This window comes from Haliaeetus albicilla, chromosome 2, assembly GCF_947461875.1.
Source record: "Haliaeetus albicilla chromosome 2, bHalAlb1.1, whole genome shotgun sequence".
NCBI lineage: Eukaryota > Metazoa > Chordata > Aves > Accipitriformes > Accipitridae > Haliaeetus > Haliaeetus albicilla.
The window spans coordinates 2,963,803-2,986,229 of record NC_091484.1 but is presented as its reverse complement, the minus strand read 5'-3'; the positions used below and the strand labels follow the sequence as shown (position 1 = coordinate 2,986,229).

The window sequence follows — 22,427 nt, the reverse complement described above, 5'->3', positions numbered from 1 at the left end:
GTACACAGGGTTGGTAGCACACCTATTATTAAGCTTGCCTGAAACTTCCTGTTATACTCTGTCCACTTCTGCTGTCAGCCTGGAGAACAAGCTGGATCCTATCCCTTTTACAGCAAAATCCTTAGTTACGTTCCAACCCTATAAACGCTGCTGCTGGGAACAATCCATGAATTAGAAAGGTTTCACCTTTGGTTCCTGTTCTCCAATGATGCAAATAATTCCTATACTTCAAATAGCCATGCTCACACTCTCTCCACATGCACACATGTATTTACACACATGCACATAATATATCATGATGCCTGGCATGAAAAATCCAATCCCAGTTTAGCAAGACACTTTAGAAGAGTGAGATCTCAGTCTTCCCATCTCACCTTGAGCATGGAGCACTAAGAGTCAAAAAACAACCCAAAACTTCTTTGATTGAATAAACCACACAGATTTGCAATACACAGAAGGGGAGCAAATAAGGACTGCTAGAGTGTCACTGTGATGGGCTCCAGCTGCCAGGAAAACACGTGAGCCTCCTTTCATCCCAGAGTGCCACACAGCTTGGAGGGAAGGTCATTACTTTGTTTGGATCCATCATCTTCCCCCCACTGCAACTCCCAGATGCTTTACAGCATGCGAGCACCACCATCGCTCCCACAAACATCCCGCTGCCCCAGCTCTCACCTTGCACTTCATCCGTTCATCTTCAGCAAAGGTTTGGATAACAGAAAAAACTCAACCAGCACCCTCAATTCAAGCAAAGGGCCAGATCCTACTCTCTGCTCCAGGAATCTCAGCAGACATAAACACAGCAGGCCAGCTGCCTTCTGCTTCAAGCCATCCTACAGACCCCAATCTCCTCCCACCCTAAGGTTCTTGGATGTAAAGGGAATCAGAAGCACAGCTGGGCTCTTCCTATGCTCCAGAGGTTCAGGGTCAGGAGGAAACATACGGACGTCAGTAGGAAGAGACCTCAGCATTAACTAACCAAAATCAGTCCTGGGACCAGCTGTTTTCAAATGAAGCCAGGGTAGTCTTGCAAAGCTGGATCATAAAACAGTAGAAGCCTCATCCTACTCCTTGCTAAGTGTCTGGTACTCTCCTCTACTGGAAACACAACGCTTGGGTCAGAGAAGCCAATAAATCAGCTCTTACGCACATCACCTTCAGCAACAAACAAGGCTCATTTGTACTTACAGCTGTTCCAGAGAATGAAGCCCGTTGAAGGCGTGTTGCTGGATGCTCTGAATTTCATTTTTATAAAGGTAGCTTTCAAAAGGAGAGAAAGAAAAAAGCATTAGTCTAACCGACCAGCAGTTGTGTTTTAAAAAGACACAGGAAACAGCTATGAACCTCAACCCAAAGCAGAGCTTGCTGATTCGATTCAAGGGCAATGTTTTATAGCTGTGACGTGAACATCCAGAAATTCTGAGGACAAAAAATACATCCTTGACTGGCAAACATTAGAAGCGGGTTGTTAAATTTCAAAGAGGTTAAGAAATTACTGAGCTACCAACTCACAGGTATTTCAGGTTCTCCAGATCTTCAAAGGATCTTCTCACAATTTGTTTTATCTGATTATTGTTCAGCAGCCTGTTCAAATCAAGAAAGAAAAACACAACCAGTGAATTCAGCACGTGTGAGACCTGTGGTATTTCTGTTCCTGGATACCCACTGAAAAATCCTGAGCTCGTGTTTCACAGAGTTTAAGATTTAAAGGGGTTAGCAGATCAAAGACCAGCTAAGTCAATGAGAAGGCTTCTTGCCCAGAGGTGCCAAATGCTTCCAATACGTACAATGTTCAAAGATTTTTCTTTACCTTTTGCCACAGTGTTTTTCACCCCAAAGTTACAATTTTGGCCAGGAAAGGGATGAGGGGAAGGGAGACAGGCAGAAGGAAGTGGAGGGGAGGGAGAAATTAAATCATTGCTGCCAGTCTTGTACAACCACAACAGTTTTTGAAGATGCATAGTTGTGTCCAACAACATGTGACCAGGGGCATGCAGAGCCAGTTTTTAAGAGTACAAATGCAGTTTAAAATACCAGTTCACAGTGGAGTTATAGGAGTTATAAAATGGTAACGCTTTGTTCTAATCACTTTGTATACAAATATGTGCACATGACAAATAAATAAATAAATAAATACAGATCTGACTCCTGCGGCTATTCAGAGACAGCCTCTTTCGATCTAGAGAGCCTTTTGCCAGATTTTAATACAAAACCCATGGACAACATCGTATTGGCAAGCAATCTCCGACTTGTATGTGCAGTTGCCATGACTGTGCATGCAAATGATGGCCCGTGCCAATGACCAGAAACACAGCTCAACCTTGCAATAACCATGCTGTGTGCAACAGCGGTAACCACGCAGCTGAACGCTACAAAAACCTCTTCTGCAAACACTGCCAAGCCCAACACCGAGAAAACGAAATAAATCACTTATAAATAGCTCTTTAATATACGACGTTTAACTATTCATCATGGCTGCCCAACCGCACTCCTGTGGGTCTTTCGCCGTGGGATCTCACTGATGTTCAGATCTGACAAACCTCACTGCGGCCGCAGAGCTGGTGGGGCTTATAGCTGAATATCGCAGAGCAAGGCTTTCAGTGGCTACACTTATTTTTAAAATTCTTAAATGGACATGTGGATGGAAAGGAGAGCTGCGACTGTATACTGCAAAGACTTGTTTTTCTAGTGTTGTAGGAAAAACTGCTATTCCCTCTGCAAGCAGCCAGACCTTACAATGTCGGGTCAAATTCAATACGTGCATTGGATGTAAATTTTCTATTTTATAAGCTCCTCTTTGTGGTAGCTACGCTCCTCACAAACGATCTGCCACCAGACAGCAGGTGACAAGACAGTTCAGCACTTGCCTAGCAGTCCCAGAAGCCCGACCTTCTGCTCCCCTTTGCTGGAGAAAATAGGGTAAGCAGCGCATCAGTCAGCCTCTGGCACTACAAGCAAAGGTCCCTTCCTGGGAAGAACAGTTTGTACAGGTAAAGGATGGAGAGAAAAGATGAAGAGGTGGGGAGAAATGGAAGAAGACGTGTGGGAAAAGAAGATGAAGATAAAATCAAATGCCTTGGGGATGCAAAGATAAAAGGTGTCAGAAACACACACACGTGTTATGGCAGCTTCGCAACTTACCGCCAGGCACCTGAGTCACACCAGCTTTCCGCCAGCTTGTTCTCAGGTGGAGTATTACATTAAGGGTCCAAAAAGCACTTCAGAAACTCGAGTGCAAAGAAACCTTTGGAAGACAGAACAATAAGGGTTTGAGAAAAATCTCAGTACCCTTGATTTGACCAACCTCTCTTGATTAGCTACCCTGCTACCATGGATGTTGGTACCACTATCAAACTGCACATTGCCAGGGTTGTGGACAAGCAGCCCGAAGAGGTTAAGGCAGAAAGTTGCTGCAAAGTTTCTGCACAGCTGGAAGCAATGGCTCGATACACACGGCTGAGGTTAAACAACCCGATTTCACTCATAAGGATGCAAAAATGATGTCAAGTCCTTGGAACACACGATCCTGCTTTGACAGCCAGATATGCTGAGTGGAAAGAGCCCCTGAACACCAACCCAAAGGTTTATTTGATGATTGAACACCCAAGGACTGGAAATAACTGCTCGAGAGCAGCGCGGGAGAGGGCTTTTGTCTATTTACCCACAGGACAAAGACAACACAGGCACCAACCGTGCACGCTTCCTTCCCTGCCCTCTATCAGCACACTTTCATCTTCAGCCAGAGGAGGATGAAGGCAGCTTGTTCTCTGTTATCTGATCCTTGGCCACACTTCTGAGGACGCTAGATGGGCTGATAGACGGGTGCCAGCTCCGACATCATTCCCATGGACGTGAGCACCCGTCCCCTGCCACGCAGCTGGCATCGGCCACCCGTTTCACTGCGGGCACGAGACAACAACCAGGCGAGCAGGTCCTGGAGGCAGGGTCACGCCAACAGCCTCACGCACCACGATGGTCTGGACTCCTTCGCTGACCCTTTAAGGCAATGAGTTCGGACGAGGACTGAAGTCCAGGGGGGATTTCAAATTGCAACCTGTTGTCTGACTGCATTTTGGTGCTATTCAGAAGCATTAACCTAGTGCATTTTGTTGTCTGGGCTATTTAGGACAGTTCAAGGGGGTGTAATCAGTGATGCAAGCCAAACAAGACACATTCTGGAAGTTCAGATGGCATGCAGTACACAGGCCTCTTATCTCATCGTCTGACAGTTAAAAATTTGTTCCTTGCCCGATTAAAGGTTAAAACGTGTATGGAAGAAGCCATCTCTGTTTCCTGTCTCAGGATTCCCCATTGTAATAGAAGGATATGTCCTGGAAAAGACTCAAAAGTGAGATAATTTATGAAGTCCACCATAGTCTACATATTCCAAAATGCTGCTTTCAGAGAAATCCATAGACAAGACAGCACATCTGGCTTCTTGAAAGACTTTAGATGGCTTGTGCACAGCTGTCTACTCCTCGACTTCTGTGCAATTCATCCCGGCAGAGGACTGTGCAAAATCCTGCCATGACCTGGATATTGATGCTAGCTACAATCAAACAGCAAACTGCCCAAATTCCTGCTAATGTTAAAGAGGATTGAAAGCTAAGACCTACTGCTAACCATATATGCTGGCAATAAATGCTGTGGCAGACAGAAGCTGGAAAGATCATTATTGATGCACGTCTTAAGTATACCCTGTAGCAAAACAAGCTAAATTAAAAGTATTAGAAGTACATTTCCTGGAGTTTATCAAAAGATAGCAAAATGATGTGGCATTCCCCTTCGTGCCAGCTGGTGAACTGGGCTCCAAATGAGTAGGTGGACTCAATCATACAGGTTTTATTCCTGAGAATTTCTTCTGGGAGGTTTGAGATATACAAGCACCATGAGATCTGGCCCAGATTGAGTAAGAGAACACTTTACATTCAGTTTCCTTTAGGTTTTATGTCCCGACCACCCCTCCCTTCTCCTTCCCCACCCTCTCTCCGGGTTGCCAAGCACAGGCTTAAGTTGCATTAAATGAGTCGTTTTCTGTTTTGAAGAATGTATTAAATGATGTGACAGTACAGAATTCAGACTCAAACCGTGTACTCTTTCTTCTTTTCGTTTGACAAACCACATGCTACAGTCGTTGTGACACAACAGCTATTTTTTTCCTCCCCCCATTAATAGAAATCATCACATACTGTATTTAAAGGGGGAGAAAATGTGAGTTTAATATTCAGCCATGCATTCTCCCTTGTTGACAGAATGATCTGGAATAGCCATTCCCCATATTTGAGGGAGAAACTTCTATTCTGAGATCCAAGAAAGCTCCGACATCCCCTCCTTGCTGACAGGAACACATTCTCTCAAGAGCTACTAGAGGGTTCAAGACATAGCCTCCACGTTACTCCTGTCATTCACCCTGAAACCCTTTATAAACGGCATCTAAAGGAGAGCTGCAGAGTTCACCAGAAGTGCCCTTTGCTCTCACCTAAGCAGAAAGAGGAATATGATGTGAGCAACAACACTGACAGGGCAAACGTACAAGCAGAAGCACATACCACGATGGGGTCTCCGCAGAGTCCCTATTCTCTAGGGTGCCCATGCCACAAGGAGAACAAAATACATACTGGGGAAGTTAAGAAATAGTGCTTTGGTCCCAGGGCTGGACATTTCTATAGACAATGCTGGAAAGACTCAAGTAGCAGCAACCATTTGGTTGTGATGGCTTTGGTTTGAAAATACAGCAACCAACCAGTTGGGTCAACATGGCAGGGTGCTGATCTCCTGTGGAAACACGTAAGGGGACAGTCATGCAAGGGGTGTCGTCATCCATCCCCACCCAAAGATGACCTAAAGGAGCAAAGACTGGAAAGCAATGAGATGCTATGCCTCACCGCGGGCTCGCCATGTGTTTGCTCTCTTCCACAGTCCACCACCTGCTGTGAGCTAATGGTGGGTTAAGTGATGTGGCTGGCGTTGGCAAGCTCAAGCGAAACAGCTGTTGAGGAGCTGTGGGTATTTTGTGGATGGCATACAAGAGTTTTTTCCTCTCCCTGCTACCCTGTTGTTTTTTCTTACTGAGGGGACATATTAAGAGTTTAAAAATACACAGAGGAGATCCTGACACCAACATCTGCATGGGAACTGAGAAGAGGCAATAGGAAGGGATGAGGAAACCTTTACCAGTCTAAGACGTTTAGCCCAAGAGGGCTTCTTCAATGCACACAACATTGCAGATGGCTGACAAGCAAGCTCCCAGTGGTGCAGCATTTAGGATAATTGCTTATTACCTGTGGTGCTGTACCAGGAGTCCCCAGTCAGACACATATAATGACTGTATCTCTTCCACAGACAAACAGGGCTCTTGTTTTTAATTTTAAACTAGTGCTCTGTAATTTATCAAACCTCCACACCAGGGAGAGAAAAGAAGAGAGCAGAGCCAGGGGAAGGGTTGAACTGTTGAAAAGTCCCACTGGACATTCATGGCAGGCTCCTCTTCTGTCAGTCTCACAGCCCACCTCCCTGCATCCAACGTGGGTGACAAAGGTTTCCTTATCAGGGTGGTTTATAAACTGTCAAACTTGGATATAGTACAGCCATCCTGCCCAAAAGGAGATGCAGAACAGAAGCTTCATCAGAATCTGCTGCCCTTCCTCTGTCAGGCCAAAGCATTGTAGGAAAAGGCTCTTTTAAAAGCACTTATTTGCTTAAGGAACACTTATTTAACTCCCATGGCAGAAAGCTGCAAGCTCAGAGCTCTGCATATGGAACCTGAACTACTCTGTCCTCCAAACCTCTCACTTCAAATATTCTGGCCAAACTTTCCCAGCAAGTCTCTCAGGGATTTTAAAGGATTTATTCTCTTTATCACTTGAAGACCTATACAAGTCCTCAGGCAAAAGTTTACCATCTAAGAAACATCAGCAAATTCTTCAGCTCTTGTCAGTTTTGATGTGGGAATTGGAAAAACAAAAGTTCCTGGAGAGAAATTTGCTTTAAGAGTGCGAGGTCTGACATTCTTTCATTCAGTTATCAAGCTCTTCATCCGTGGGAGTTAACTACTACAAGTGTGAGAATAACTGATTTTTCCAGTTTGCTGGCCAAACCAGGAAATCCAACCAAGCATATGAAGTACTATCTAAATGGAAAGGTTTCATCTGCAAAACCAGTTGATTTTCAGAATTCAAATATAAAAATGCAGTATTTTGTTAGAGCAGTGTTTCACCTGGTCCAGTATTCCAGCTCTGACAATGGCTGTAGGACACTATTTAGGGAGAGCAGGGGAGCCTGCCCCCCATCTGTGCAAAACACATTCCTCTTACTGCCCCAGAATCCGTAATCATGAGATTAGGGATGTTAGGGGGGACATTCATGCCTATTCCCTTTAGGATCTGTTCAGGGGATTGCTGTCATTATGTCCCTGTCCAGGAGGGTGTGGAGACAGAAAGCAAAAAGAATGGGACAAATTCATGGATCATGAACAGGTATTGTAGAGAGACAGGTCTTTCCACCTCAGCCAGGCTGTGTATCTATATCTAGCTTTAAACAGAGTGGCAGGAGTCAGAAAGACAGAAGCAGAAGTCTTGCAGATGGCAGGGACCTGCCTAGACCAAGGCACTGGCAGGGCAGAAACTGGGATCTCTTACAAGGCTCCGCAGGTTGGGTGGAGCATCTCTCCAAGTGAAGGCCTGCCAGCATCCTTAGTTTCCCCAGGGTTCGGCTGAAACTAGCCTGGCGGTCCTGCCGAGCTGTCTGCCAAACATCTGTCTGCATCTCACAGAGATGACATAATTTGGAACAGTTTGTTTTCTCGGCTCAGGAGAGCTTCATGGGTGGAAGAGCAGGTCTGGAGATCAAGATGCCTCAGCAGAGCTTTGTGATAAGGTAAAACCCTACGGACTCAGACTCTATTTTCTCTCTAGATTTTTTACTCACATTTATCACCCCATCTGACCCTATCTCAAATGACAGAAATCCATCCAAAGTATCCTTTCTCTCTATTAGTTTTGGTAATTAAGTACCACATGGTGCTGTTTGAGAGACTAATATGGGCTGTTCTTGTGGTCTGAATGAACAGCATCATTGGCAATAAAGTTTTCTACCAGTCTACTAGTTGACCACCAGTCCTGTGAGCAGGAGCCTGGGCCATGACCAGGGTACTTTGAAGCATCCTGCAGTCATGGGTCAGCCAATCAGTCCCCCACACACAGTGGGACGATCTTTAGCAAATGACGATTTTTAAAAGATAGCTATTGAACAGGGCTCTATGATAAAAGTCCTGCCGTATTTCCACTCTTCCTACAACTTCTTACAATTGACTGAATTCCTTATTGCCCAGGTCTTCCTTCTTTCAGCATTGCCATCTTTATAGGATCAGGGACTTCAGATCTTTCAAGGTCAGACAGAAAAAAACAATCTGGACTTTCTCTTGCCATTTGGGACCACGAATGTACGAACCCAGGAAATCTGAGCATGTCTGTTGTGCAGTGCAGGTTCCCAAGCTAGCCGGTTTGCTTCACCGGGAGATTCGAGCTTGGACCTGGAAATCTTATAGCTGTTAGCGCCATGTTATGGCTCGAATAATCAGATCTGAGTCTCAAAAGGCCAATTACATCCAGCACAGCACTGTGCTGACACAGCTTCTGTTCCTGATTTGGGAGCTGGTTTGTTTTCAACTTCTTGGCTACACGGTGCAGATGTACTCATATCTATCTTCAAACCCTCAGCCTTACAGCGGCAAGAAGCAGCAAAAGCTCCCACTATTTCCTTTGAGCAGAATAAGAAACTTGTTAGTGCAGTAGTTGATCAGACTGACGTGAGTGTGCCTGCTCTGGCTGGGATGCAAGACTGAAGGAACTGCTTTCTACTCCCACTCCTAGCTGCAGTAGGATAGTTGTAGGCATTTATTCTAGGGCAAGGCATAGGGACAAGACGGAATCTGGAAGGATGCACTCTCACTTCAGTCAATGTCATGTAGAGCAACTAATGTGGTTTATGCATTTGAGGAGGTCATAGAAAGGACAAAGATCTTAATGCATCCCTCCGCTATCTTGATCCCAAGCCAGAACTGTTTTTACAGGCTACTCCAAAGCCATACCTGCTGAAACATCGTCAGGCAGTGACCGTATGCATTAGGATTTTTAATATTTTTTTTTTTAAAGACAAGTTAATTGCCAAAATGTAAGTTATTAAATTGCACATTTAATTAAAAAGGGTAAGAAACATGATCCAGGGTAGAACAGAGAGAATTTTAAAGCTTTAGCTGGATATGCACAACTTGGCTGAAATAACTAAAAGACCAAGGCCATCTTTAAGCCATTATGGGGGATAGTACTGACACAAGTAATAAATGGATAACTTCACTGCAGGATCACCGAGTGGAACTTACAGCGTGTTGAGGTTCTTCAGCCTCCTGAAGGCTCCAGGTTGTATCTCCTTGATGTGGTTGAAACGTAAATCTCTGAAAGCAGAAAATACAATCAGTGCACTCGTGATATAAACAAGCCATTAGCAATCAGCATCATCCAGGGAGGAAGGAAGGAGGGCTCCTGGGAGAGTCTATCGTACCAGGCCTACATGAACTGGAGAAATGGAGACAAAGACCAGGGAAGGGAGTGGAGAAGGAGTGGGGATGATGGCTGGGGTCTACTATTGTCTGCAAAGTCAGCCAAAAGCCAGAGCAAGCCTACGTTTACAAAATTAATTTTAATTTCATGGAGAACTAAAGACTGAAAGGACTCAAGTGATCATTTCCATGAACACCGGACAAGGTCTGCTGCTCAACACCCCATGTTCACATGCAATTACACTTGCATCTCATACTGATTTGTAGAGGAATGTGTATCATCATGTGGGCCCATTTTTTAGCTCCCTAGCAAAATTATCTTTGCCCTAAAATGGTTAAATCTGATTAAATAACCTCATATTATAAGCATTTCACATTCTGCTCCGCAATGCTCCAAGACTCAGAACAGCTTATCGCTGCCTTCATTTCAAATTTGTGCCAACTTCAATTACAATTAGTGGAGTCCAGGGGATTCTGGCAAATTTCAAGGGCTGTCCATGTAACGACATTGACTTGGAGCCCTAAAACATGGGGTTTTGATTGCTAATGAGATAATAAAATAAGAGCTAAGTGGTTTAACCTGGTTAACCAAGTAGAAACACTTCTATAGGGAATGTGCATTGATTTGGCACCTTCCAGCCTATTATAACAAATCACAAAAGACTGACAAATGTTTTTTGCTGCTAGTTTCTATCCAAAGCACAACAGTGAAGCTGCTTTTTTTTCTCCTACCCTGCCTGATCTATCACATTTAGAGAATACACAGCTATTTCTTGGTTTAAGACAGCCTTTTAAGGGCATTTGCTTTAAGATGAAAAAACACATGAACATGCTGAATTGCCTGTCATTCTGGTGGTAAGTTACAGAGCATTTGGAGGCAGAGTTTAAAGAAAGAATTCTAGAAATAGCTAGAAGTTTAATGCTTATTTTTAGAACAGGCATCAACAAGAATCGCAGCCGTTATAAAATTAAGATTAGAAAGAGGTGCATTCATTGCAGGTGGCTGTAAACTCGAACTGACAGTGAGTATCCAAGGGGGCTGAAACATCTTTGAGCAAGTACTGGAGAAGAGGATACACAGTAAGTAAAGATGATTTTATCTTCAGATGTAATGTTTCTTTAGCGTAACAGTTTGCCAAACTAGTTATTTTATGTTAAAAAATTCCCACTGAATTTTCTTACTTTTTAGGCAGAGTATGCATGGTATTTTTACTTAACTCAGGTTACACTGAAATAATTAAATCTCTGCCTTGTTACCCCTTTGTTATCACTGAATGCAACAGAACACACGCCAGTGGAACACTGTCTTTTCTGCTGTGTGTTTTCCTGTCTAACTTTTCAACTTTGAATAAAGGAATGAAAAGACTAATGAAGTGAGAAGTCTCTCCCCTTTCTTAGTGGCAAGTATTGCACAGAGAAGAGTTAGAGGGCAAGAAGAAACACAGCTTCAATATTTCAAAAAAAGTGTTGGAATTGTAATTTACAAGCACCATTTGTCCAGTGCAAACTGCGGTCCCGAAGGATGATCCTTTGGAATTGCAGTTTTTAACAGTAACTTTACTTTTGACATTTTCTGGCGTGTTTGGCTTTACTTGCATTGCTTCAAATGCGCGATTCTTGCTCTTCTTGTTGGAAGGTGTTACATATCCCTTTTCCCTGCTGATGTGAATTTGAGGATATCTGTATGGATTTTTCAAGGCAACGGCTGACACCATAAAGCCAAATACAATTAAACATTGGCAAAGGTGATAACACAACACACTGATTATTCTCCGCAGCCTCATTAAAAGGAAAGGAGGAAAGACTAGATCATGAAAAAAGGTGAAGAAATGCAAACTTGATTTATACACTGTAACGCACAGACACCACCTCTGTCTGCCCCAGGGGGCTGTAAAGAGCTGTGTAATTAGTCCAGGCAGCTGGCTACAGGTAATAGGGAACATAACAAATAAATGGAAGAAATACACAGGGGTCAGGGCTGAAGCTGTTGATGCTTGTGGAAGGCAGCGGGAAGCAGGCAGTGAAGTGTAAAATACCCACTTTGGGTCACAGGCTGCAGGTGGAAAAAAAAAATCAGACTATTTTCACGAACAAAGATAACTGCAATTCTTCACACCCCAGCATTCACACATAAGCACACAGCTTCCACAGCTGACACAAAAAGCAAAACCCAGAACCACAGGTGACTTAAAACCCAGAAAAATAAAAAACACAAGCTCCTCCACTCCCAGGGTTGCTTTCAGTATCGGTTGCTTGCCGAAAACAACTCCTTGGAAGTGGTGCTGTGGAAGTTTGCACCTGGTTTCCAGCTCCCTAAGCAAGTCTGACCTCCTAGGCGGCGGGTTTCTTCACCTGCGAGAGCAATAAAGCAAACCTGGGCTGCAAAACCTGGCAGGAGTGACCCTGTTTCACTAACAGATGTCTCACGGCTGTCACTTGGCTGAACCATCTCTCAGTAGTGCTCCTACTAAGCACATGGATGGAGAGATGCCTCCTTATAGCTCCCACTGATGAGCAAGCAACGGGGGTCTGGTTTCATGCAGGAACTTTTCCCCTACACCACCCCCAAGGAGCATATAATAAAACTTAGTTTATTATTTTAATGAAATATCTTGATTTTTCTTCTCTTTTCTGTTCCAGATAAGACCTTCAAATGAGTCCCTGGACCCCAGCTGTCTTGCGCTCCTTTGGAAAGTTCACTCTTCGGTTTGCTCTCCATCACATGAAGGCAACAGCTTTCTCTACAGACAAAAAGGGGAACTGAAACAGTGCATGTCCACTCTGAGCACTTAATTTCAAGAAATGATGTGAGTTAACTGGAGAGAATCCAGAGGAAAGCAATGGGAATGATCTGAAGTCTAGAAAACATGACAATGAAAAGAACCGAAATGGCTTATTTAGCCATAGGTACAATAACTATGTCAGAACATTGCTACAAATGGAAAAGGGCAAATAGTCACTGACTAAAACCACAGATTCAGATTTTCTTTTTAAAATATCGTAAATAGCAAGGCTAATAAAACACTCAGGTGGGCTGCAGGTGAGACAGACATTTGCCACATGTGGTTTAGGTAGATGGATCCTGCCCTGGAGGCAGAAGGATGGACTCAACTATTCTGCTCCCTGTACCCAAGACAGCAGTAAAAAGACACTGGTGTGGATGTCCCTACACAGCAAAGCAAGCCCCTGGAGACACAGAGGAACGCACACCTTCCTCCTTACCAATACATTAAAATAAACCCAACACTTTGGCTCATCTATAGTGGTTTTTCTCCAGACCTTGCCTTAGCCTGAAGCTTAGCTGGTAATGAATGCCATGGAGGGCTGCACTGGGAAATTCCTGGCTTACATGTATTTGATTGAGAACATTCCCTACAGAGTTTGTCCCCTCTTACACAGAAACGCTTGTTTCTCTCTATTCCCAGGGCACTCGCTCTGGAAACTTCACGTTTCTTTTCACAAACAAGTGTGCTTTTTACGGGGACCCACCACACAGCTTCTCCCGTGCCAGCCCCTTCCAGCTGCTGTGCACACCAGCAGCTGGGCTCCCTCACTCCCACCTCCTTCTTTCCACCTTGGAATTTGCAAAATGGGGGGGGGGAAATATCTTTTGTGACTTAAGTCTCCACCATGTTTTCAAGGCCAACAGTCTGGGATTCCAAGATACCTTTCCGCAAGGAACAAAGGGGATATCTGCTGCTAGAGGATCCCAGATCCTTTTTTACCTTCACATCCACAGTCCCTGGAGGCCTGGGACAGCAGCTGTCCTGCATCATGCAATACTGATCCCTCCGGACAATACCAGCTTGACTGGCTCCGCAGAAGAGCTCACCAAACCCTTGTGCCAAAGCACCATAGCTCTGACGGGAAACTGGGCTGGCATACGTAGATAATCTAGGATCTGCTATTGAAATAATTCACCTTTTCTGACTCTGGGAACTCTTAACCCCATTGCAGAGGCTTACCAAGAATGCCAGAACTTGCAAACGGATGGGGAATCAGGTCTTTACAGAATGACACTTGAATCTTTCTGATCCTCTCAGCTGCTATCAGAACAATCGTTCCTGAAAGCATTGTGTTAAATAATTATCAGCGATTAGCATATAAAGCAATCAATGGCTTTTACAAGAAACTTCCACTTCTGTTTAATCTATTTAGGCTTTTACAGAATCATGTATTACTATGTTAACTAAGCAGATAATTAGCTACAAGAGGTATTTTACTGCAGTTCCATGGAAATTACTGGGTTTGTTTCACTGAAGCATCTTTTGTGTTCAAAATGTTGTGCACAGCAGTGATGCTGGCAGTTCTGGCCCATTTCACCCAGAACTGGTTGAGTAAGTGGCAGCCACCCAATCATTATCAACAAAGAGACAGAGAGTAAAGGTGGGTTTACAAACAGAGATAAGACATTGAGGTTCCTTCCAGTGTTTTCTGGGGAAGGGAGGATGTGAAAAACATCCTAAACACAATTTTTAGGTCAAGTTTCCCGTATGTAAGAAGAGCCAGAACATTTATCAGAAAGATGCTTGTTTCTCTTACTTATCCACAGACCATCGGAGTCAGCTCTGCAGGTTCCCCCATCCTGCCAAACAGCTCCAGTCCTGGCAGGAAGGGAAAACAGCCTTGCTGAGATGGAAATGAAGTCTTCCAGATTCACTGTCATCAGCTCCTCAACTCAGGAATGTCCCTCTCGCACACGAGTCCCCAAATGGCTTTAATAAATGACAGCCTTCATCTCTGAATCCTTACATGGACAGCTGAGCATTGCCATCTCTGCTAGACAGATGAGGAGACCGCAGGGAGGCTCAGGGCTGGGTTTTTTTCCAAGTCCTGCCTATTTTGGGGCATACCAGCTTAAGACATCAAGATTTGACTGTTCAAAGAGGGAAAGAGGAAGGAAAATATGTTCACCATGGAAATACTAGTAAATAAGATTATACGATCATGGTTGAAACACTGAAGAGCAAGCAGATGCAGAGAACCTCGTGCTGCAGAACAGGCTGTTGTTATCTGTTGCACTGCCACACTGCTTACATTTTGAAGTTTTAGGGATAGACACGCTAGCTTTTAATTAAGAAATTACCACAGACATTCCTGAAACCAGCTTTTTAAGATTTCAGCTCCCACAAACAGGGGTTAGCTTTTCAAAGGAGCTCCCTCTGCATCAGCTGGGGCAAGATAGTAATTCAGCAGTCAATGTACCAAGCTGTTTTGATCCCACCTTTTCGGTGCATGTAAGCTGGCATCAATATTGCACTTCAGAGCCTGGCCCTGAAGGCAGCAGGAGGGGTCTGCTGGTTCTTCATCCCTGTGGAATCATTTTGTCGCCTGCCACAGGGCATCCCTTTAGCTCCTGCCAGTAAAGGCAGGAGCAAGGAGTATCTCCAAAACATAGTTTTGGCCCTGGACACATATTCAAGTAGGGAGATTACACAGCAAACTATTGACCTCAACAATCTTAGATAATTTGAGCTATTCTGTATTAACAGCTGGTATGGAGATTAGGATTCTGATCCTAATCAAACCAGCTAAGTCTATTCTTGGGCATTCATGTCAGCAACGAGCAGGACTCTCTTAACCTAATGCATATTTCCTTTGTACCATCTATTCAAGATATTGCCCACATCAAATGAAGACAACTTTCCCTCCTGCTGAACTGTGTTCTGACCTGGATCTGGAAGGAGTAAAAGAACATTTCAGAGCGTAAAGATATATTTACCTTTTTCATAGAGTCTAAGAAGCAGTAGCACCATGCCAGCTTAAATGAACTGCTGGGGCATTCTTTAGTACTGAGTCCCATGTAGCCTAAGTGTCAGTTTTTTTCTTTTTTAAGAGCATGACTGTTCAAGTCTTTACCCAGAATACACACACATTCTTTCACCAAAAAATGCTGACTTCTTCTTAAAGAGCACAGGAAAAAATCCTGGTATACCTGTGAGGAGAAGGATGTGGTGAGGTCAATGAAAATGCAGATACTCAAGTGGGAACCAGATGATGAAGCACTGTGAAGTTCAGTGAAGGCAGGATTTCTAAATCCTTGAGGTAGCTACAATCCCAAGAGTTAGGATGTTTTCATCACAAGATGCTGGGATGTTTCTAGGAAGGAAAACATGTTTTAAATACCTTCCCTCCCTATTTTTCTTCTGATGAAGGGACTTCTGTAAACAGAACATACAGAACACTCTGGTCACCTCTAAAAGATTTAATGAGGATTAAATACTACAGAGAAAGAAGTCAGAAAGAGATCACACCTGGCATATCCAGAATGCGTGGGTGTGCATTTAATGGCTGCATATAAGACTATCACACGCAGAGGAAATGAGTAATCCATTCTCCAACCCAAAGCGCACGACAGAGACCACAAAGGGAGCAGCATTTCCAAGAACTCATTTGCTCGGTAAACCTTTCCCCAACAAACGTGTAAAGTTCCTTCTCAAAACTATGATTCTTAAGATAGACTAAGAGAGCTATACCCTGTCCTACTACAGCCTTCGCTACTGCAGTGTAATGACCTGCGGGAGGAAGAAAGGAACCGAGCGGCCACCAAACACGCAGCACAACAACGATGGGAAACAAAACTTGTCAAGCTGGCCATGCTTACACTGCCCAATTAGCAACCAGGTCTGTGAACAACTGGGTCACCTTCAGTTCATGCCAGCGATGTGTTCAGATCCCAGATACTGCGCCGCCTTTGCTTGTGCCCTCAGCTATGTTTCTCTAGAAGTACTCATTCATTATGTGCTATGCATAATGCAGAAAGGAGAATAACCCATAGATAATTGGATTGCAATCCATTAGCTGCCAGCCAGGGGGGAACTTCTTTCCATGGATTTCTTCTACTCATGCCCACACATTTCAACGTTTATTGTTTTAAATGTCACACTGTAGAACAAATTACTTAGAAGGTTAAAGACCTATTGAAATTTTCTGAGTGTATGTTTCACAGCTGTTCCCTTCTTTGGGCTGCTGGCAAGAAGAACTGCTTGAATCCCAGCGGTAACCAGCAGATCACATCTGGGTAATCATGTTCCAGTTGAAGAGACAGCAGCCAAAATACGTTTGCAGTTATACACCATGAATTTTTATAGCTTACTTATCTATACACGTGTAGCCATTCCTGCCATCCTATTCTCTGCTCAGGATAAAACAAACAGACTTCATTACCAAAGATAAAGAGTCTATTGCTAAACCAGACATTGGGCCAGATCCTCAGCTGCACCCAGCTGGGACTGCGAAGGGAGGAGGGAAATGATGACCAAAGAGGAGCCAGTAACAGCTCATCAATCCTGGAACTGGTTCCATGCCAATCCCAGCATCGCTCGGAGAAGGCTATGGGCTGCTCTAAGTTACGCCAGCTGGCTACAGCCCCGAGGGGGCCATCTGCCAGTGGGGCTTGTTGAAGCACAGTGTGTGCCAGCCAGAAGACTCCCCCAGTCTTCAAGGATTGTTAGAGAGATGGTGGCACGGAGTCACGGAGGTCAGAAAGTCCCAAACTCCCAACTTCAAAGCAAACTCCATCTGGAAACTGCAGCTGTTCTGCAAGGGAACCGAGCTGGAGCCTGGGATCGGTGTTTGTATCTGCAGTCACAGACTTGGTCCTATTCATACCAAAGGGCAAATGTGGAAAATATCACAATCCCACATTTTCTACTCAGAATAACTCCACGATCAAGACTACTCTTGCTATAATTCTGAATGTTCACTCTGACACAACGGTCCTCCCAGGAGAAAGATTAACATACCAAAAAGCTGGAGTCGTCAGGGGCCTGGTTAAGAAGCATTCTTTGATCTTTCACAATTAAAAAAAGTTTAATTATTCAAATGCTATTTATAACAGATACAATGGGATGCTGGCTGGCAAATGCATTTACATACATTAGATCTTCAAGATAGTCAGAAAGTTAGGCCACACACCATACAAAGGCACATGAACTGCCAACAGAGAACACTTACCAGGCTCATACGTCTTTGTATCTATGGGGATCTCTGCTCATCAGTATGGGGTTTGCTTATAATTATGCAGACAGTATTAAAAGAGAATAAACCAGATAAATCTCCTTAAAAAATACTGGTCTATAAAGACAGTCATCTCGTTTTGGAATATTACTACTTTTATATCTCACACCTATACCATTTAGTTAACGTTTAAAAAAACAGTTTCTCATTCAAGGTTGTGGCTATCATGTTAAACTAAATAAACCATCTTTCCAAAGGGTTAAGGAGGCAAACCATGGACCATTTACAAGCAGTGTACGTGTAAACTAGTTAGAGCAGGGGAGAGGGAATTAGGATAACTGTATACACTGCACTGGAAAATCTGGTCACCTTTCTAGATTGAGTTTTAGACAACTAAATGCCACTTACATTGTAGCAAGATACTATCTGGAATTTTACTAAAGCTGCAAGGACAAGCCATGGACCAGAGTTAGGTTTGCCCCCTTCAGCACAGAGAATGAAGTGTGCTGTTGCCAGAGGGCATTTAGAAATACACCATTGCAGTACTGAAAAAAAAGTTGGTGACTACAGTAAATTTCCCTCCCTCTGCAAAGAATGTCTACCCAAAACACACTCAGGCTATCCAGTGGGACAGTAAATATCTCATTTCAAACAGAGAACAGAAATTAAGCTTTCTCAGTTCAGCCAACAAAACAAACTTTTCTCTCAGTAAAATCTATGTTTAAACAAGGAGAAACAAGTTACTTTGCTGAGATCAAACAGTGTAAGGTTTTTTAAATATTTTAATATTTCAAGATGCAGGGGAGTAAGGGGGGGGGGGGGAAGTTTGGTGACAATTTGGAGAGTCAGACTCTGCAAGTTGCTGTAAGAGCAGATAACCACCACCCAGACAGTTTGCAACAAGCCATAGAGTACTGACCAGTTCCACGCTGTAGAATAACCACTCCATCACTAGCCTAGGGAGAGAGTAAGTCCAGCTTCTGATCTGCCCCGTGTCAAGGTGACTCCCAAGTAGCCCAGCTGCAATCAGTTTCCCCAACAGCATAGCTCTGGCAGCTGTAGCAAGCGTAGATATTTTCCTGTGTGCCACTAATGCTAGAACCTCTGCAGTTTCCATCCACCAAAGCAGATCTGGATGGCAGCAATTAAAATGCCAGCATCCTGCCCACATCATGTTCCTTAGGCTGCCAGCAGAGAAAATGCATTAGCAATATTAGTGAGATGATTACAGGAGAAATGCTGGTATAGATGTTCTGATTGAGACCAAATTTGGATTGTTACAGGCACAGTGAAAAGCTTCTCAAACTAGTCTTGAAAAAGTTTTACAGTTGGCAGCAGTTTAAGGAGGATGAGTATAAAGACAAATTTTTGATGAGTCTTTCCTACTATTTACAAAAAAGGTCTTCCAAACCAAGGGATCAGCTAAGAGTAGCATAAAGGGAAGTATTTTGTCATATGCCACTGCATCTTAAAGCCACCTTTAAGGTGAGGATTAGTTTAGAATCACAGGGAAGTGCTCTTCTGGATCTATCAGCAAGGGCTTCTTAGGACTCTCCAAGCGTTACATACCCTGTTCCTCCACCTTTTCTGTTCAAAGGGCCTCAGCCAGCAGCTCCCTCGCCAACAGGTATTTTATTTATCAAGGAATCTGTGAGTTACCACAATTGTTGCCTTCCAAATAAGCCTTAAGTTTGGTTTGTATAGTTCAGATAGAAACTGAAAAAGCAGTACTTAAAGTTTAGGAAAGAAATGGTGTTGTATATATTAGAGAAGTGTTTTTTTCAGTAGAGACAAAAGCCTGAACTGCTGTATTTCCTCTCTCTCCCCTACACCCATATACAAAGCCTTCTCAAATGTAAACTGTGTACCTTTCTATAAGCTCGGTTTAACACTTTTGACCTTTGATTCTCCAAAACTGTCTTCCAGTGATCGCCCTGGCATTATTCTTATTACATTTTTCAATTCCCTTGATTGTCCTGTTAATAATTAACTGATGCCAAAAAAAGAGTAGTTTCTGTTTTATGCTTTAAAAGCATGAAACAGTTTGTGATGCAGAAAATTCTGCAGAAAAAAAAAAGCATGCCTTTGGCCTTGACGTTTTCTTTCTTCTTTCTAAAGACCAAGCAGGTAAGAAAGGCAGTAAAACGAAATGGTTACTCACAGTATGTTTGTCTGGGGTGGGATATCGGGGATGGTTTCCAACATCAGATGCATGCATCTTACTGTAGTTCTGAAGCACAGGCAGCGACTAGGACAGGAGCAGGAGAAACTAGGCAAGAGGAGAAAACACAAAAAGCCTCGAAGAGCTGAAGATTTGATCAGCATGGTGTTTGCTGGAGTGTATTTGCCTCAATTCTGAACTGCGGGGAGCTGACAAAAAAAAGTTTCCCAGCCCTGAGGTCCAGGAGGAGGGGACTCATCAGCATGTGTTTGCAATTAAATTAAGGCAGTTTGACAGTCCAACTGCCCACCCTCTCTGCCATTATGTACATCACTGAAGATCAGACTGTTCCCACCCCTCTTTAATTGTGGTGCTGAAATGCAAACTCTTAATTTTGATTTATTTTTGCCTTGTTTCTTACTTTGAACAGCAAGTTAACTCCTCACCTTCTCCTCAGGCATTTATCTGCAAGCATGCAGAACGCACCTTCATGAACAATGACCAAAAAATGACCCTGTATTTCCAAGGCTGAGCTAGGATGCAGATGGCCCAGGGTCAAGTTTTTTATGTCAAAATTTTTGCCTTAGCACACTCTCTGCAAACTAAGGATAGCATCTTATCTAACAGCCTGTCAAACGTATCAGGCAGTAAGACTTTTAGGACAGAGGCTGTCTCTTATTACATGTAGTTACAACATCCAACAAAAATACGTTTCCAACCATTGACGGGAGCATGGAATGCTACAGATAAGTGATTTTAAAAGAGATAAATAACCTGCAAATAAATACAAAAAAACCCTGATTGTATGCATTCTGTAAAGTTTTTTATGCAGAGTAAAAGCTGATTCATTTCAAAGACCTTTTAGCTAGTATAATTTCTTTCTACAAGGATGTCATTTGGAAAAATGTCAGGATTTTGGAGAAATTAAAGGCAATTGAGGGGTGAAGAGGGAAAGAAACAATGAAATCAACTGAGTTTGAACTGCAGGAAACACAGACCTCAGTTTGTTTCTCCCGTTGGATGACAAAGCGGAGATGCAAAAGGGAAGACTTGTTTTGAGTTTAATTAATCGCCTTTTAGTGTTATAAAGTAGCTTAGAGTGGAAACAGCTTGTCTTTAGATTTTAAGTTACTACTACACAAGATCCTAAATGAGTGCGAGGCATTAATGCTTATTAGGATATAAAGGTACCTGAGGAATACCAAACATGGCACTGCTCCACATTACCTGGAAGATCAAACACAAGTTTCCCATCAACCTGCACGTCTGCTTTATATCATAAACTACAATAGAATTAACGTGACAAAACAGTACTTAACAAGGGTGACATTTAAACCTCCCCAGTTCTTTTCTCCCTTCAGATTCTTTGTCGCTCGAGCACAGGCAGAGAGAGTGTTGGGTTTGGGGGTTTCACTTACAAATTTCATGTCATAGATGGTAAAAATTATAGTTTTTCCCAACTATAAAGGGCATTATACTGCAGGTTTTCTGCACCTAGTTCTCAGGCAATCTGTTGCTTGTTTGCCCTGACATCACAATTAAAATTCAAGCAAGTTTGCTGAACTCTTCCCCGCTCCCCCTGCGGACCCAACTCATGGTTTTGAGCAGAGTGTCCTCTAGTGGCCACCCAACCCTTTGTTACAAAAAAAGGTTGTAAAAGGCTAAATTATCTCCTTCAGCCTTTATGTAACAACAGTTGGCAGCTGAGGCCAGATTGCTCCAGGTGAATGACAGCTTTTAATCCCAGTTTGAGAACCTAAGTGCATTAAAAGTGCATCCTTCATGTGCATCAGAAAAGACAATGCAGGTTATGTCAAAATCTTCAAGACTTTTAAGTTGTATGTTCTTCCAGTCTGATTGCTCCTCATATCATCTTTCCAAAACACATTGAACTCTGTTAGGACAGGGTAACACAGCTACATAGGAGCTGCTCTGTAAAGAAGTATTTCTAGGAAAATAAACAAAAATGCTCTCTTCAAACCATGCTTCAGTATTTAAGAAAGTCATCGACATCTTCCCTGGTACATCTGGCCACTTTACAAATACAAAGCTTTTGCCTTCTGCCTCCAATCACATCTTGGTGCATAAACTCTGAGCTCTAAACCCAAAAAATCTCTTCCAAGTTTATTTATATTGCTAACAGGAGAGCTGGGCCAGGCATCAGTCATGTTTCTATACGTACTGTCTTTGGAATCTTATTTCAGCGCCTGGCTGTGCAGTCGGTGGCAGCTTCTGGGAGGATTGATGGGTATTTGCCTACAACTTTGTGGGAATGGGATCTTTAGCCAAGTCAGCAGATTAACAGTGGCCATACCACAAAGAATAACTTGAGTGCAAAAAAGCAAGTTCTGCAACCTATACATTTACCGAGAAGCAAATCTTCACTTGAACTTGAAACATACTTGTTCTACCTTGCTTATCTCCCCCTCACAACAAATGGGATGTTTGTGAGATGTTATGAAATGCTAGCAATCACAGTTTCCTTACTCCTGCATTAATTTATCTTATTTTCCATCAACATGACAAACTGTTTAAAAAGGAGCATGCAGCTCTGAACAAGAACGAAAAGCTAACTCCTAAGCAACAGGAACCTTGTGTCCCATGCTTAAGCATTGTTAGTCTCTCCTAGACACACTTTTTCCACACAGGTAGAATGCAAGGAAGTTTGCTTTTGTTTTTCAGGTGTGGGTCTCCCCCCCTGCCCCTTCTTTATTTTTAACTATCACTTCTATGGCAGTAAGAAGATTTCGT

At 43.2% G+C, this 22,427-nt stretch overlaps 1 protein-coding gene across 1 annotated transcript in view; it reads right to left on the bottom strand.

The window, feature by feature from the left end:
* LOC104325108 (peroxidasin homolog) overlaps positions 1-20,447 on the bottom strand; it is a 46,816-nt gene extending 26,369 nt beyond the window's left edge. Inside the window, exons 1-4 of the mRNA XM_069803058.1 lie at positions 19,677-20,447; positions 9,380-9,451; positions 1,513-1,584; positions 1,189-1,260 (exon numbers count right to left, since the gene is read on the bottom strand). Coding sequence (XP_069659159.1) covers positions 1,189-1,260; positions 1,513-1,584; positions 9,380-9,451; positions 19,677-19,840 — 380 coding nt within the window. The 5' untranslated portion in view covers positions 19,841-20,447. The remainder of the gene's footprint in view (positions 1-1,188; positions 1,261-1,512; positions 1,585-9,379; positions 9,452-19,676) is intronic.
* Positions 20,448-22,427: the final 1,980 nt, after the last annotated feature.